The following is a 14,181-nucleotide window of genomic DNA, read 5'->3' on the forward strand; positions in this document are numbered from 1 at the left end:
GACACTGTGAAGACATGATTGATTCTGCTGAGACCAACGGTCACGTGAAAAATATTAATATATGTTTACAGAGCAGAGAGGAGAGTACAGGAGAGGCTGTTTACACAGAGCCGAGAGGAGAGGAGGAGAGAGGAGAAAAATAACTGTAGAATATATGTAAAACACCATGAAAATGAAGTGTAAGCTATGGGTCATATCAGGCTCCAGCATCTATAAATAAGTAAATAAATTGTGTTTATGAATTAAATTTATAATATATTAAAGGAAGAATTATCCTCATCATCTTCATTCCTGGTGAAAATTTCTAATATGTGTGATGTATTGCTCGTTTCAGGATTACACGCAGAACATCCACGGAAAGGAAATCGACCTGCTGCGTGTGACGGTTAAAGTTCCCGGGAAACGTCCTCCAAGAGCCGTGGCTCCTGCGGGGCCCTCGCCTGTCCCCCCAGGCTCTGCACCGGGAGTCAACGGGCTGAGTAAAGAGCCGACTACTGCTGAAAGCACCAGTACAGGTACTTCTTACACAGAGTCTGTACACACAGCATCATCACAGAGCTGCCATTATACTTTTCTTATTATAAACAAATCCCATAAAGAGACCCAAAAAAACCCCAACGTGTTCGTCTACCTCTACTTGTACTTTACTTGAGAATTTCCAATTTATGCTACTTTATACTTCTATTAAGAGGGAAGCATACCACTTTTCCCCCATTAAATTTATTTAACAGAAAATAGAAAATAACCTTTTGAACCCTCCCCCCATGTTGTCTTTAAGTAACAGTAAAAATCCACCATTTATTATAGAAAGAAACTGCAGAAACAGCCATTACTGATAAAATTTGAACTTCCGACAGTCCTTGAACGGCTCAAAGGTTACAAAAGTTTCCGTTGACCAAAACAAAGCTTAAAATTGTGATATTTCTGTCAAAATCCCTTTATTCTACCGGTCTCATTTTAAACGTCCCAAAAAATCCAGCGTTTACTAACCAGATCCTGTTAAAAACATTAAATTCTGCTCCTCAGAGACACTGTGAAGACATGATTGATTCTGCTGAGACCAACAGTCACGTGACAAATATTCACTGAAAATCTCTTTACACAGAGCAGAGAGGAGAGGACAGGAGAGGCTGTTTACACAGAGCAGAGAGGAGAGGACAGGAGAGGCTGTTTACACAGAGCAGAGAGGAGAGGACAGGAGGGACTGGAAACTTTATAACCGAGTTCTTCAGCAGAAAAGACATGTTTGAGTTGTTCAGCCACAATTGTACTGATCCCATAGAGCTGCAGGACTTATACATTTATATAGATTTTATATATTGCAGTGAAATACAAGGACACAGAGAGTAAAATGTAGAAAGAGCAAAAAAAAAAAAGCACTGAAATGGTAACCTGTAAAGTTTTATGACTGCATCTTGTCTGGTTTCAAAGTGTTGTTAAAACTGCCTCTGCAGTGGTTCTCACTTCCTCCTCAGTAACCTGCAGATCTATGCACCTCATGAACTACCACTACACTCTCTATACTCAATATAACCTTTACACTTCCTCTTTGGCTGTCAGTTCCTCAGTTGTGTCCCGCCACTTTGTCTGTGGTTGACGATCGCTCCGGTGGTCTGACGCCTCAAGGAGGAGACAGAGGGCTTCAGCGCTGCCCCTCCTCACTGTCCACCAAAGCACAAAGTGTCGGTACGTACGTGAACGCGGGATTTATAAGCCTTTCAATCACCGCCATCACTTCAAAAATGATTAAACTCCACAATTTCTATTATTTTTGCACCAGACGCCCTTGAAGGAGCGGCCAGTCCCTTCGCTGGGAAAGACCCCGGCCAGTCGTCTCCCATGAGCGACAGGAAGAAGAACAGGAGGAAGAAGAGCATGAATCAGAAAGGAGATGCAGCTGTAGGGCAGGCTGAAGGTAAAGCAGCTTTCTGCAGGAACTGCTCTCTGCTACTGCCAGGAGTGTGATAAAAATAGACTTTTTATGACGACTGTATAAAAACAAAGAGTAGGTGGATAAGAAGCATCAACAAGGAGGTTTTTTTTTTGCAAATACGTAGAAAATGAATGCACTAATAAAACATTTAATGTGTTTTTGAGGCGTTTGATGCTTGCAATTGTTATTGTAAACAACAAAACTAAAAAAAGATGTTTACATATTCGCATTTTTTCCATATTCCTACGCAGTTTCTCTTTCCCTGAAGCCTCTATCTTCTACCTCCGTTTCTGCTGTGAGGATATAGATTAGTGTTTGTCTTTCTCTGCCTTTTCTTAACACTTGCACTTGTCTTTTCTCTGTTTCTCTCCTTTTTTTCCCCTCTCCCTGTGCTTATCTCTCGCTCTGCAGCCAAACGCAAAATGTGGAAATTAAAGAGCTTTGGTAGCTTGAGAAACATTAATAAGACAGGTAACAAGTGGGGGGCTGATGGAGCTGAATCAGCTTGTGCTGTGATTTCCATACAATATCTTCCCTCTGTCTGTTCTCCTCTTCAGTGTGTCTGACGTGTTTTCATTGTAATAACCTCAAGATTTCACTGTTTTTACCTTCCATCAAACTGCTGTTTTGTGTTTTTGTGTTTCCTTCACTGACTGTGAGTTCATAACGCCCCAATATTTTAATCCTTTTTTTCTGTAAACATGCAAATCTTACCAGAGTTTGTTCTGCTTCTCTTTTGCTCGCAGAGGAAGAGAACGCGGACTTCATCATCGTGTCGTTCACCGGGCAGACGTGGCACTTTGAGGCTCAGAGCCTGGAGGACCGGGACTCGTGGGTGTCGGCGATAGAGAGTCAGATCCTGGCCAGTCTGCAGTCCTGTGAGAGCGGCAGAAACAAGGTGCACATGTTTTATAGTCACTAAAAAAAACTATTTTCTCAATCAGCTTCTTACTATGACTGACAGGATCCTACATGAGCACAAATCTCTCAGCCAAGCTCTGTATTTTTGTTTTTGCCAATGCATTTCTCAATGTCACAAATGTCTCTGCGCTTATTTTATTTTGGTGATGACAGCTGCTGCCAGCACTGTCAGTCAAAAAAACACACTCACACAGTCCTGATGCACCAGATTAGTTTTAGAGAGGAGGGCCAAGACACAGTAACAAATTACTGCATCACTTTACATCAAAATAAATTAATTCCAGTTAAATTGCTGTGATTGGTGGATTCAAACTGAGTCCAATTACTTTGGTTACCTGTGATTGTGAGGGCTGTCCTCGAGTAAATGAAATTCTTTGCAGACTAACACTCAACAATTAATCAGATAGTTTCTTTAATCGACAGATCTGAGAAGAATAATGCAAAAAGCACCACTTTTAAATCTTGTTTTTAACAGAGATGTGCTCATAAGTTCATTGGATATAAATCATTCAGTAGATAGACTCAGACAGTTTTTTTGTCATTCAAACTAAACCACAGCATGGAAGAACAAAATATAGCTTTCCAGGTCTCGGTTACTGTTAGAAAAATTGCATGAGGAAACCTTGAAAATTGATAATCTGTCACCAACAGAAAAAACCTCACCATTTTTCTGCGCATTCGTTGATGGGGAAACGAAGAGCTGGAGACGTCCAAGTTTCTCAGTTTAACAAAAGTTTTATTACAATACGTCAAAAAATGTGCACTTTACAGAGATCTCCGGGTTCAAAATTAACTCATGTCCCTGAATACAAACAGACGTGTTTCAGTTCGTGAAGTCTGAACCCCGACTCTCTCCCTGGAACCCATTAAAATAACCTTACAATTGTTTACAAAACATGCTGGTCGATTTCCTCCAGGAAGTCCCGCCCTCTTGATCGCCGATTCGCCAGTTTTAATTACAACGGCACGTCAATGCCAGCTGGGCATACGATCTTGCTGCCCCGGACAAGGCCATCCTGACTTCTCCAGGACATTCAACAAAAAAACCTACTGCCTTGTTTTGTCTCACAAAGATAGTATGTCTACAAAGTCAAAGGAATTTAACCGTCTCACACAGATTGTAAAAGTCTAAAAAATATGAACCAGACAATAAAATATATGTAGTCAAAGTTTCTAAACCAAAATTAACAAAAAAAAACATAATCATTGTATCAAATCATATTGTCTGACTTAATATAAATGCACAGAGATATTTATTACACTCAAGGTTTAGTGAATTACGCATGCATAGTGACCTGTGATGACTGTTGGGAGAAAAATCACAAAGAGGAAAAAGAGAGGAAGACAGTAACATTTCATTTTCAACAAGTATAATATTCAAATTATTTTAACATTACTAAGATTAAAATAGAAAAAAAAATAAAAAATATATATATATATATATATATATATATATATATATATATATATGTATAAAATGCCAGTACCTAAATAAATAAAACTATAACAAGACAAGATTTGCACAATGTACGGCAGCAGCAGGTGTAACATGGCAAAAGTGCAAAAATGCAAGAGTGCAGCAAAACAGCATAGCAGCAGCTGGTAAAGTGACATGATGACATGTTTAAAGTGCAGTGTTAGTGTAGTGTAGGAGGAGGTATGGCAACCATTCACGATCTCATTCACTCCTACAGACAATTTAGAGTCACCACTTCAACCTAAGCTGCATGTTTTTAGACTCCACACAGAGCCTCAAGTCGGATTCGAACCCACGGTCCTCTTGCTGTGCTAATCACTAAACTACTGTGTAGCCCGGAAATAAGTAATTCAGAATGAAAAGAAAATCTTTTTTTATTTTAAATGACAAATCATTGAAAGGATTAGGTTGACTCAAAAACAATCAATTATTCAACTAATGAGGAGGCAGTCTGAGAACTTTGGACACATTTTCATATGCCACGTCTTTGAGGTACTGAACATTAAAATGGCATTTTTCATACAGACAAAACAGGACAAAAAAATTAACTACAACACTCTAGCTCAGTAACAACCTCTCGCGAGATCTAGTGATACAAATCGACACATAGCCAAACTCTCGTGATAGTGAACTATGAAAATGTTTAGTCAAAGTACGTTACCTTATTGTCCTGTAAGCAACTGAGCTAACGAGCATTCTAACTGCCAGTCACGTTGCGTTGGAGAACCAGTTGATTTTTTTTTACCCCTTTCAATAAAACTCTTTATTGAATAAAATGATGAACACGACCGCGAAGGCACAGCACAGCAGCTAGGGAAGCTGTTAGCAGTTAGCTCTGAAGCTAATAACAGTTGTTTACCAGCTAGCTCAGCAACAAACGTTACTTACTATATTGTCATATATTATCTGTTTCTATATCTATCTGTATATTATCAGTTTCACTTCGCCTCTTTCTGGTTACTTAAGATGTTTTTCTACTAAACTTTAATTTTGATTGTTACCTATAGTAGTCATGAGTCTGTAATATTATAGGAATTTTAGTAACAAACTTAATATCGAGTATCCAGGAGCTCAATGGGTAACCGCCCACTTTTTAACAGCCCCAGTTCCGGTGTTACGGATTAATAAGCGACCATGTTATTTTTATTTTTTTATTATTATTATATTTTTGAAACTTTATTAAAGCAACATGGAGCAATACAAGACAATACACCAACAAAACGCTGTCAGGGGGTTTCAACAATACAGAGGCAAGCTTGGCAAAACATTGTAAAGTGTACATAAATTAATTTTTTTATAGCTTTCATGTTGGTAGATTTGTTAATAGACTTAATATATTGTTTGGTTTCATTTTCAAAGACAAGAAAGAGAGGTTTTTGATTAACATAACGACATTTATGGATATGCCATTTGGCTAACTGTATCATGAGATTGATGAGAAGTATTGTTTTTCTTTTGCAAAAGGAAAGTCAGTGAAACCCAACAGTATATGTTCAAAGCACAGGGACAAATGAGGTTCAATCGAAAAAGAAATCAGGTTACAAATATCTTCCCATCATTTAGTTGAGAAAGGGCAAGACCAAAATAAATGAAAAACATCTTCAGAGTGTCCTTCACAGAAAGAGCTGTTTAAGTCTATGTCTTTCTTAAATCGTTGTAAAAAAAAAAAAAAAAAAACTTTAGATGGGTAAATTCTGTGAATTATCTTAAAGAAACTTCTTTAACCTTATTTTTGATTATATATCTAGCAGGTAAATTCCAGATTTTTTTCCAGTTAAGGTTATTAATAAGGTTACTCCAATAGGTTGTTAGATATGGAGTTGATAGGACTTGTTTCTGAAATAAAGGGCGTATATTACGGTTACTATTGCGTGTAGAGGAGAAACAAATTTGGCCACGACCATGTTATCTGGTGACTCTCAGCTAAATGCCTCTGGGCTTGCTGTCGTTAAAACAGATGTTGGTTACAGCATTTACTCGTTAAGTTTGAGGACTGGCTAGTTTATATCTTTACACATCTTAACTCGAACAGTATTCAAAAAATAATGTGGACTTTTTTACTGAAAACCAAACATTGAGCAGCTACAAACGGTCTTCCTGTAGACGCATTCGGCTGAAAGTTGCCAGTTAACAAGGTCACAAATTAAACCGTAACAAATTAAACCGTTCCCTTTAATTTATTTCATTGACGGATCAGAAAATCCTGATATAAACAGTTTTAAACCCTGGAAACTAACCAAACAACTCCAGGATTAATCGTAACTGAAATCGTGAAATAATCATGACTGCTTCGTAATAAATGTAACAAAATCGATCGTAAAGTTAATAGCTGTGGCGTTCGCGGGTGGGAGGTCCACCAATCAGAGACGCTGCCGGTGTCGTGCCAAAAAGTGATTGCCTGCCAGAATCTGATTTCTGGCCGCGGGAGCGCACACGGCAGCCCGTTGAGCGGTAGCGTAAACACGTCTGCTTTTCTCTGGATTAAACGGTCTTAATATGCAGATACACACAACTGTATTATAATGTAATTATAGCAAAGGCATGTGGCTTCGAAAGTTTAACGTTTTTTGTTGCGTAATTATTACAACTGTGGCCAAAAGAAGTGTAGTTTGTAGCAAAATCAGACATGGCAACTACGTGATAGACACGTCTATTTCAGTTTTCACCTCGCAAAAACTGATTGAAGGCATAGTATAGTTACTGAGAGGTTATTTCTGCCTAAATATGACTTGATCTCATTCATGAGCTTCATAATGTAAACACTAGAGCTCACAGGACAGCTTGGAATCCCTTTAAAGGACCATTACAACACAAAATAGGCATTTTCACCTGCCAAAAATTGATTGAAGGCCACATACAGTTACTCAAAGGTTATTTCTGCCTAAATATGACTTGATCTCATTCATGAACTTCATAATGTAAAGATCTGACCGCTAAACTGGCTGCCGTGCGCGCTCCCGCGGCCAGAAATCAGATTCTGGCAGGCAATCACTTTTTGGCACGACACCGGTACACCTGAGGATTGTGGGTAGTGTAGTACTTCTCCATGACACAGCGGATAATACCACTTTTTCTTAAAACAAGGTCGATTTCATATGAGATTTAGGCTTCTCCAGAGCCATATACCATTGTTATACAACCTCGTAGCTTGTGGTAAGTCTATCTTGGATTGTTTCGACATTATGGCTTATTGTCAAAATCCTGATGCAGAAAATGAATGGGGGTTTATAGGAGTTGCAGTCAGAAGCTGGTGGAACAGTCTGCCGCCATCTGGTGGACGAACGGAGAATAGCATGTTCAGAGATTTCCCAAGTTGAAATTTCCTGAAAAATAATTATTTTTAAATTGGAATAAAACGGAATTTATATATACAACACTTTTCCAAGTGCCCACAAGTGTCATGAATACTTAAAAAAAAAAAATTGGGTCTCCACATATTCTACATATTGAACTACTTACATGTTTCCAGCCTTTCCTGTCCTCTCCTCTCTGCTCTGTGTAAACAGACTTTCAGTGAATATTTGTCACATGACCGTTATTGACAAATGACAGTTGTCATTGACAGTTATTCCAAATAGTTCAGTTTTGGCAACGTTTTTAACAAGACATGTAGAATAATGTGATTCTGACAGAAATACAATTTTAAGCTTCACTTTTGATTTTAGAAAACATGTTCAGGATCAGAGAGTTGTGTACGTGTATGTAGCTCTCCTATGTTGTATAATCTAGATGCCAGGAGTGGTGTAAATGCAATTTGTTCTTTGTCATATAAATAATTGTGTGGACAGATAAATTATTAAAACATGTGTTTATTTATGTGTTGTGCAGGCCCGGAGGAGCAGCCAGAGCGAGGCTGTAGCGCTGCAGGCCATCCGTAACGCCAAGGGCAACGGTCTGTGTGTCGACTGCGAAGCACCAAGTGAGTTCTTAAATGTCAGGGTCCTTTTCCTTCCAGCTGCAGATTTTTTTTCCTCTGAAGGGGATAATTCTGCTTTTCATGCCCCGTACACAGCCTGCAGCGGTGATTTCACACTGTTTATATTCACTCCACAGTGGTGGGAGAAGTGCTCTGTTTGTCTTTAAAGTAACATCACCACAGTGCAGAAATATTCTGTAAAAAGTCAAGAAGTATCATAATATATATATAATATTTTGCAGACTGGTACTGAAAGGTGATTTTTTTTTTTTTTAATCGTGTGCACAGAAGATAGTTTGTGTGAGTTCATTCTGGGCGTACTTTCTGTAACCTCTCTCTCTTCTGTGGCCTGCAGATCCCACCTGGGCCAGTCTCAACCTGGGCGCGCTGATCTGCATCGAGTGCTCGGGGATCCATCGAAACCTGGGGACTCACCTGTCTCGAGTCCGCTCGCTGGACCTGGACGACTGGCCCGGAGAGCTCACACAGGTCCTGGCTGCCATCGGAAACCACATGGCCAACAGCATCTGGGAGAGCTTCACCCAGGGCCGCACCAAACCCACACCCAACGCCACACGGTGAGAGTAACCAATCACAGCATTTATTTAACCCTCTGAACCCTCAGGGTGTTTTTTTTTTTTTTTTACAATTTATTTATTTATTTATTTTAACATTTTGTGGCTGGGATGCCCTGCTTAACCTGCTGCCCCCGCGACCCGGCCCCGGGTAAGCGGACGAGAATGGATAGATAGAAAATGCATTTTGTGGCCTTGTATTTCACTGCAGTATATAAAATATATAGTCATGGGAAAAAAATATTAGACCATTGTTTTCTTCAATTTCTTCATTTTTTTCTGGTACAACTAAAGGAACATTTGTTTAGACAAATATAATGAAAACAAGAAAAAATAGCTCATAAGAGTTTAATTTAAGAGCTGATATCAAGACATTTTCCATGGTTTTCTTGATAATAATAAAAATCATTATCAAGAAAACCATGGAAAATGTATCAATGTCCTGCAGCTCTAATGCCCACAAATGTCACGAATATTGGGGAAAAATGGGTCTTCACAATATAAATATTGAACTATTTACGTTTTGACAGCCTCTCCTGTCCACTCCTCTCTGCTCTGTGTAAACAGCCTCTCCTGTCTGTTTAATGTTTTTAACAGGATCTACCTATTCCAAACAGTTTATTTACTGGCAACGTTTTAATTTCAAAATTCATGTATAATAAAGGGATTTTGACAGGAATATCACAATTTTAACATTCGTTTTGCCACTTTTTCTAACCCAAACTTTCATAACCTCTGATCTTTTCAAGGACTGTTGTAAAATTCAGATTTCAACGATAATGTTTCTTTCTACAATAAACTTTGTATTTCTTGTGCTCTTTTAAAGTAAACGTTAGGGTTCAGAGGACTAAAGGAATGCAGATTTTTCAGACTGCTTCTAAGTGTTAATTAGGGTGTTAAAATAATAAATTATGGAACTTGCAAACTTTTTTACTGCAAGAAAAAGTCTGATAAGTTTGGAAAATGCTGTAAACTCCTAGCCTGGCTAACGCAAGACTACATCACAAGTTCAAAACGAAATCAAGCACGCAAGGCAGCATGGGTGTACCCAGGCTAGTAAACTCCTGTGCCTGACTGGATCTCCTGTCTGTGTCTGTTTCCCCAGCGAGGAGAGAGAGTCGTGGATTCGTGCAAAGTACGAGCAGCGAGCGTTCGTGCCGCCTCTCCAGCCGGCCCCGGGGCCCCAGCCTCCGGACGACGGCATGCCGACGTGGCTGCTGTCTGCGGTGACTGACAGAGATCTGCCCAAACTGCTGCTCCTGCTGGCCCACAGCACCAAGGAGCAGATCAACGCTCCGCCGGCCGGGCCGACCACGGTGCCGCGCTCCGCCCTGCACGCTGCCTGTCAGCTGGGAGACGTCGTCATGACACAGCTGCTCGTCTGGGTGCGTTTCTCCTCTTCCATTCTTCACCGTCCTGGCTCGCAATGTAAACAAAAGTTTACCAACGCTTCACACTTCCACCAAGTCAGATAAAAATCGAGCTGGTAGTTTTTCTGTAATTCTGGAGACAAACAGACAAACAAAAATGAAAACAAACCTCCTTGTTTAAGGAAATAACCATCATTGCACTGTATAAATAAATAAATAAATAATTATAATTAAAAAAATAATAATTTAAAAAATAGTAAAATAATAATAATAATAATAATAATAATAATAATATTGATGAAATAATAATGATGATAATAACAATTATAATATACAAAAATAAATCATTAAAAAATCATAAAAATGTCAGACACAAATACAGATAATATACAGTAAATATCTGGATTTTAAATAAATATATCTGTAAAATAACTAAATGGGTTTTTTTGTTTGTTTGTTTTTTACAGTTTGGCAACTGTAGTTTTGCAACAAATACATTTAGATTTGAATTTTTAACAAAAAGCTTAATTTTACATTTAGCAATACAATGTAAAAAAATAAATGACATAAAACACAAAAAAAATCTATAATCTTCCATTATATTAATTAACAGGTTTTAACGTCCATTTTATGATTAATATTTGTAATAAAAGTAATTTACCTTTTCTAATGGTATTTGCATAAGTAGAATCAAATAAGTAAAAATAAAAGATAACTTATTTTTTTCACCTTTTTACAAACTTTAACTTTTATTTTGGCCTTTAAGAATCTGTAAGGGGGCGTTCAGGTGAATTTTCCCAGTGGGAAACTAATTTTTCCGATTATTCCGACACAACATGAATACAACACAAATGTCCTGTCTCACACTGTTAATAAAAATAAGTTGTGTATCTGCCCCAAGATTCATATCTGCTCCAACATTTGATGAGTTCCTCCTGGCAGTAATTTTTCTATAATCCTGCTGACAAACAGATGAACCAACAAACAAACAGAGCTGAAAACACGACCTTCTTGACACAGATAATAAAGAAAATGGTTCAGAGACATCCTGTCTGCCACCTCCTGCCTTCTGATCATAATGAGATTCATTTCAGTTCACACAGACGATGATAAAGGTGTTTCCGCCTCAGCAGTTGCAGGGGACCTTTTGAGCAAATCAGGAACTTGTTTTACCAGAGGAGCCACAGGGTTAATTTAGTTCCATCATCAGTAAATAGAAGAAGAAGAACACGACTCGTCACGAACACGTCGCTGTTTCCTCTTTTTTGAACTTCTGGTTTAGATAACGTGACGGGGAATAAAAAGATTTAATTGTACGGCTCTTATAGACTTTCCAAATGTTATTGGACGGAGTAAATACTTTTTTATTTTTCGAATATTTTTCAATAGTCGATTTAACAAAAAATTGGAATAAATTGGACTCAATATGTACAACATATTAAGCCATTTACATTTTTACGATCTCTCTTGTCCTCTCCTCTCTGGTCTGTGCAAACATTCTGAAATTCAGTAAAATTTTCACATACTTTTTGTCATGACTGTTGGTCTCAGCCAACTTAAAGCTTCCCAGCTGTAATGAGCAGCACAGAGTTTAATGCTTTTTGCAAGATCTGGTTGGTGCAAATTTGCCAAAGTTTTAATTGAAACCTGTAGAATAACCAGAGGTGGGACCAAGTCATTGTTTTGCAAGACACAAGTAAGTCTCAAATCTTTGCCCTCAATTCCTGAGTCAAGTCCCAAGTCAAGACCGACAAGTCCCAAGTCCTACAGTTTGAGTTTCGAGTCCTTTCGAGTCACTCCCGATTCACATATACCGGTAAAAATAAATGTGATTGTATGAAAAATTACAACAAAAAAACAGTCAGACAAAGCAAAACAATTTGGTGTTTTTTGTGTGCATTCTCATGTTTTTTTTAATCACTAATTTAGCAATGCTGCTTGCAAAAGTTACTTAGCCGAGAAGCGAGCGTTCATTCAAAATGTTCTTTGTGCAACTTCAAATGTCGGACAAAGTTGGAAGTTGTTGCGTCTCCGTCTGTAATCTTCGACCCGCATGTTTTGCAAAGTGCAATCCGTTTTTTGTTGAACACGTCGTAGTTTTTATACCTAAACGAAACTGGATCAAAATAATGGAATTTGATTGGATATTGTGCCGACAGGACATACACAGACGGACACACACAGCGAGAGACACACATATTTACCAAAAGAGAGATAGAATGGCCCTTAGTAACAGACTTTTTTTAATCTTTGGGTTTTAGGCGAAACTAGCAAGTCTTTTCAAGTCTCAAAGGCTCAAGTCCAAGTCGAGTAACAAGTCTCTTTACATTTTGTCAAGTCGAGTTAAAAGTCATCAATTTCATGACTCGAGTCCACACCTCTGAGAATAACATGATGGAATATCACTATATTAAGCCTCCATTTGGTTACTTTTCCTGATATTTAGTCTATAAATAATTTAAAATAATTTCTCTTTTCCCGCAGTATGGAATCGACGTGAAGGCGAAGGATAACCAGGGCCAGACAGCGATGAGGATGGCCAGAAAAACCGGAAGCAAAGGCTGCATTGATATTCTGCTGCAGCACGGCTGTCCCAACGAGACGTCCCCCACCACTGCCACGCCCGTCCTCTCCCGCCGCTCCAGCACCGCCAGCCTGGGCCGTACCAGCTCCAGGAAACGTGTGTCGTAGCGCAAACCACCACGGAGGAGCTGGGGGAGGAACTGGAGGATTTATTGTTTAAAAAAAAACATTAAAAAAAAATACTTTGGAGAACTATCAGAACAGGACTATATCGTAGTACAAAATAGTTCCTGAAGACTGAACAACATATCAAACACCTTAAAAGCAATATTCATTCGATTTGTTGATGGCAGATATGTTGCTGAAATACTGTGTTGTTGTTGACCTCATTTCAACTCAAGCAGAACTTTGTAGCTGTACTTTTAGAGCAGACAAACTGCTTCCTGTTTCACTTCCTCCAGAAGAAGTGCAATAATCAGACTGTGACGACGAAAAAGCAACAAGTCACAGAGAGTCGGACGACATCAAGGGGGTGCTGCTTTTATTCAGATTTGTCGTGACTGGACCAAAACAGCTCCTATTTTCTTTGGCTTTACGAATAAAAACCTACAGTCTGTCATGTTGTTAGTTATGTGTGCCTGTCGCAGCAGTACGGAGGCCGGCTCGGCCCATAAAAACTGTTCTTCAGTGACGAATCAGCTGAAATAACTCTGCTTAGACTAGAAAAATGAATGGTTTGGAAAATGAAATATGTCAGTGTTACTCTCACAGGTCAAAGATGTTTGAAGGCGTTTTAATATACTGTAAATGTACCTATACTACATACTTAATGTTAAACTCTGTAACGAAGACACAACTGAAAAATCAAAGACTCAATTTTGTAAATGATTTCTACTGGTAGTTTTGAAACTATGTCAAGTTTGTTTTTTCATCGTCTCCTATGATTTCATATTCTCCTACATGTCATTAAAAAGCATAAAAAGCAGTAAAATGCTTTTACATGATGTGAACGTGTGGATATTAGTTGGAGGTTTTATTTGGGGACGACTACAGAGAGACATTGTTCACGTCCATGTCCCTGTCGTGTCGGTCTGTCCCACCAGTTTACAGTGGCATATGAAGAGTTGCAGGTGTCGCTGTTATTTCTGACACTTTGTGGGTCGTGTGAATCTCTCATGGGCAAAAAGAAATGGTTACCGGACAAAATAAAATAAACTTTTTTTAATTAGCATTATCATGATCATTTGTTGTATTTTATTTCTTTGTATTTGTGGATTTTTTTAACCGTCTCCTGCATAAAATTGTTTTTTTACAGCATGTATATTTATACAAAGACTGTATTTTTAAGGTTCTTAGATATCTAATTTATTCTACTTTATACTTAATTTTGGAAGCAAAAGTACATTTTAATTCACAACATTTATGCTTTCCAGATACAAATTATCAATACAAAATTTAAATCAACT

General features: G+C 38.4%; 1 protein-coding gene across 3 annotated transcripts in view; it reads left to right on the top strand.

Annotated features, from left to right (window-relative positions):
• Nucleotides 1-13,955, top strand: part of agap2 (ArfGAP with GTPase domain, ankyrin repeat and PH domain 2) — a 42,912-nt gene extending 28,957 nt beyond the window's left edge. For all 3 annotated transcript variants that reach the window (XM_059332799.1, XM_059332797.1, XM_059332798.1), the window contains 9 exons: nucleotides 335-515; nucleotides 1,561-1,686; nucleotides 1,781-1,915; nucleotides 2,345-2,404; nucleotides 2,680-2,831; nucleotides 8,160-8,250; nucleotides 8,603-8,825; nucleotides 9,928-10,207; nucleotides 12,677-13,955. In XM_059332799.1, coding sequence (XP_059188782.1) covers nucleotides 335-515; nucleotides 1,561-1,686; nucleotides 1,781-1,915; nucleotides 2,345-2,404; nucleotides 2,680-2,831; nucleotides 8,160-8,250; nucleotides 8,603-8,825; nucleotides 9,928-10,207; nucleotides 12,677-12,883 — 1,455 coding nt within the window. In that variant the 3' untranslated portion in view covers nucleotides 12,884-13,955. The remainder of the gene's footprint in view (nucleotides 1-334; nucleotides 516-1,560; nucleotides 1,687-1,780; nucleotides 1,916-2,344; nucleotides 2,405-2,679; nucleotides 2,832-8,159; nucleotides 8,251-8,602; nucleotides 8,826-9,927; nucleotides 10,208-12,676) is intronic.
• Nucleotides 13,956-14,181: the final 226 nt, after the last annotated feature.

The sequence above is a fragment of the Centropristis striata genome, chromosome 5, assembly GCF_030273125.1.
Source record: "Centropristis striata isolate RG_2023a ecotype Rhode Island chromosome 5, C.striata_1.0, whole genome shotgun sequence".
Taxonomy (NCBI): Eukaryota; Metazoa; Chordata; class Actinopteri; order Perciformes; family Serranidae; genus Centropristis; species Centropristis striata.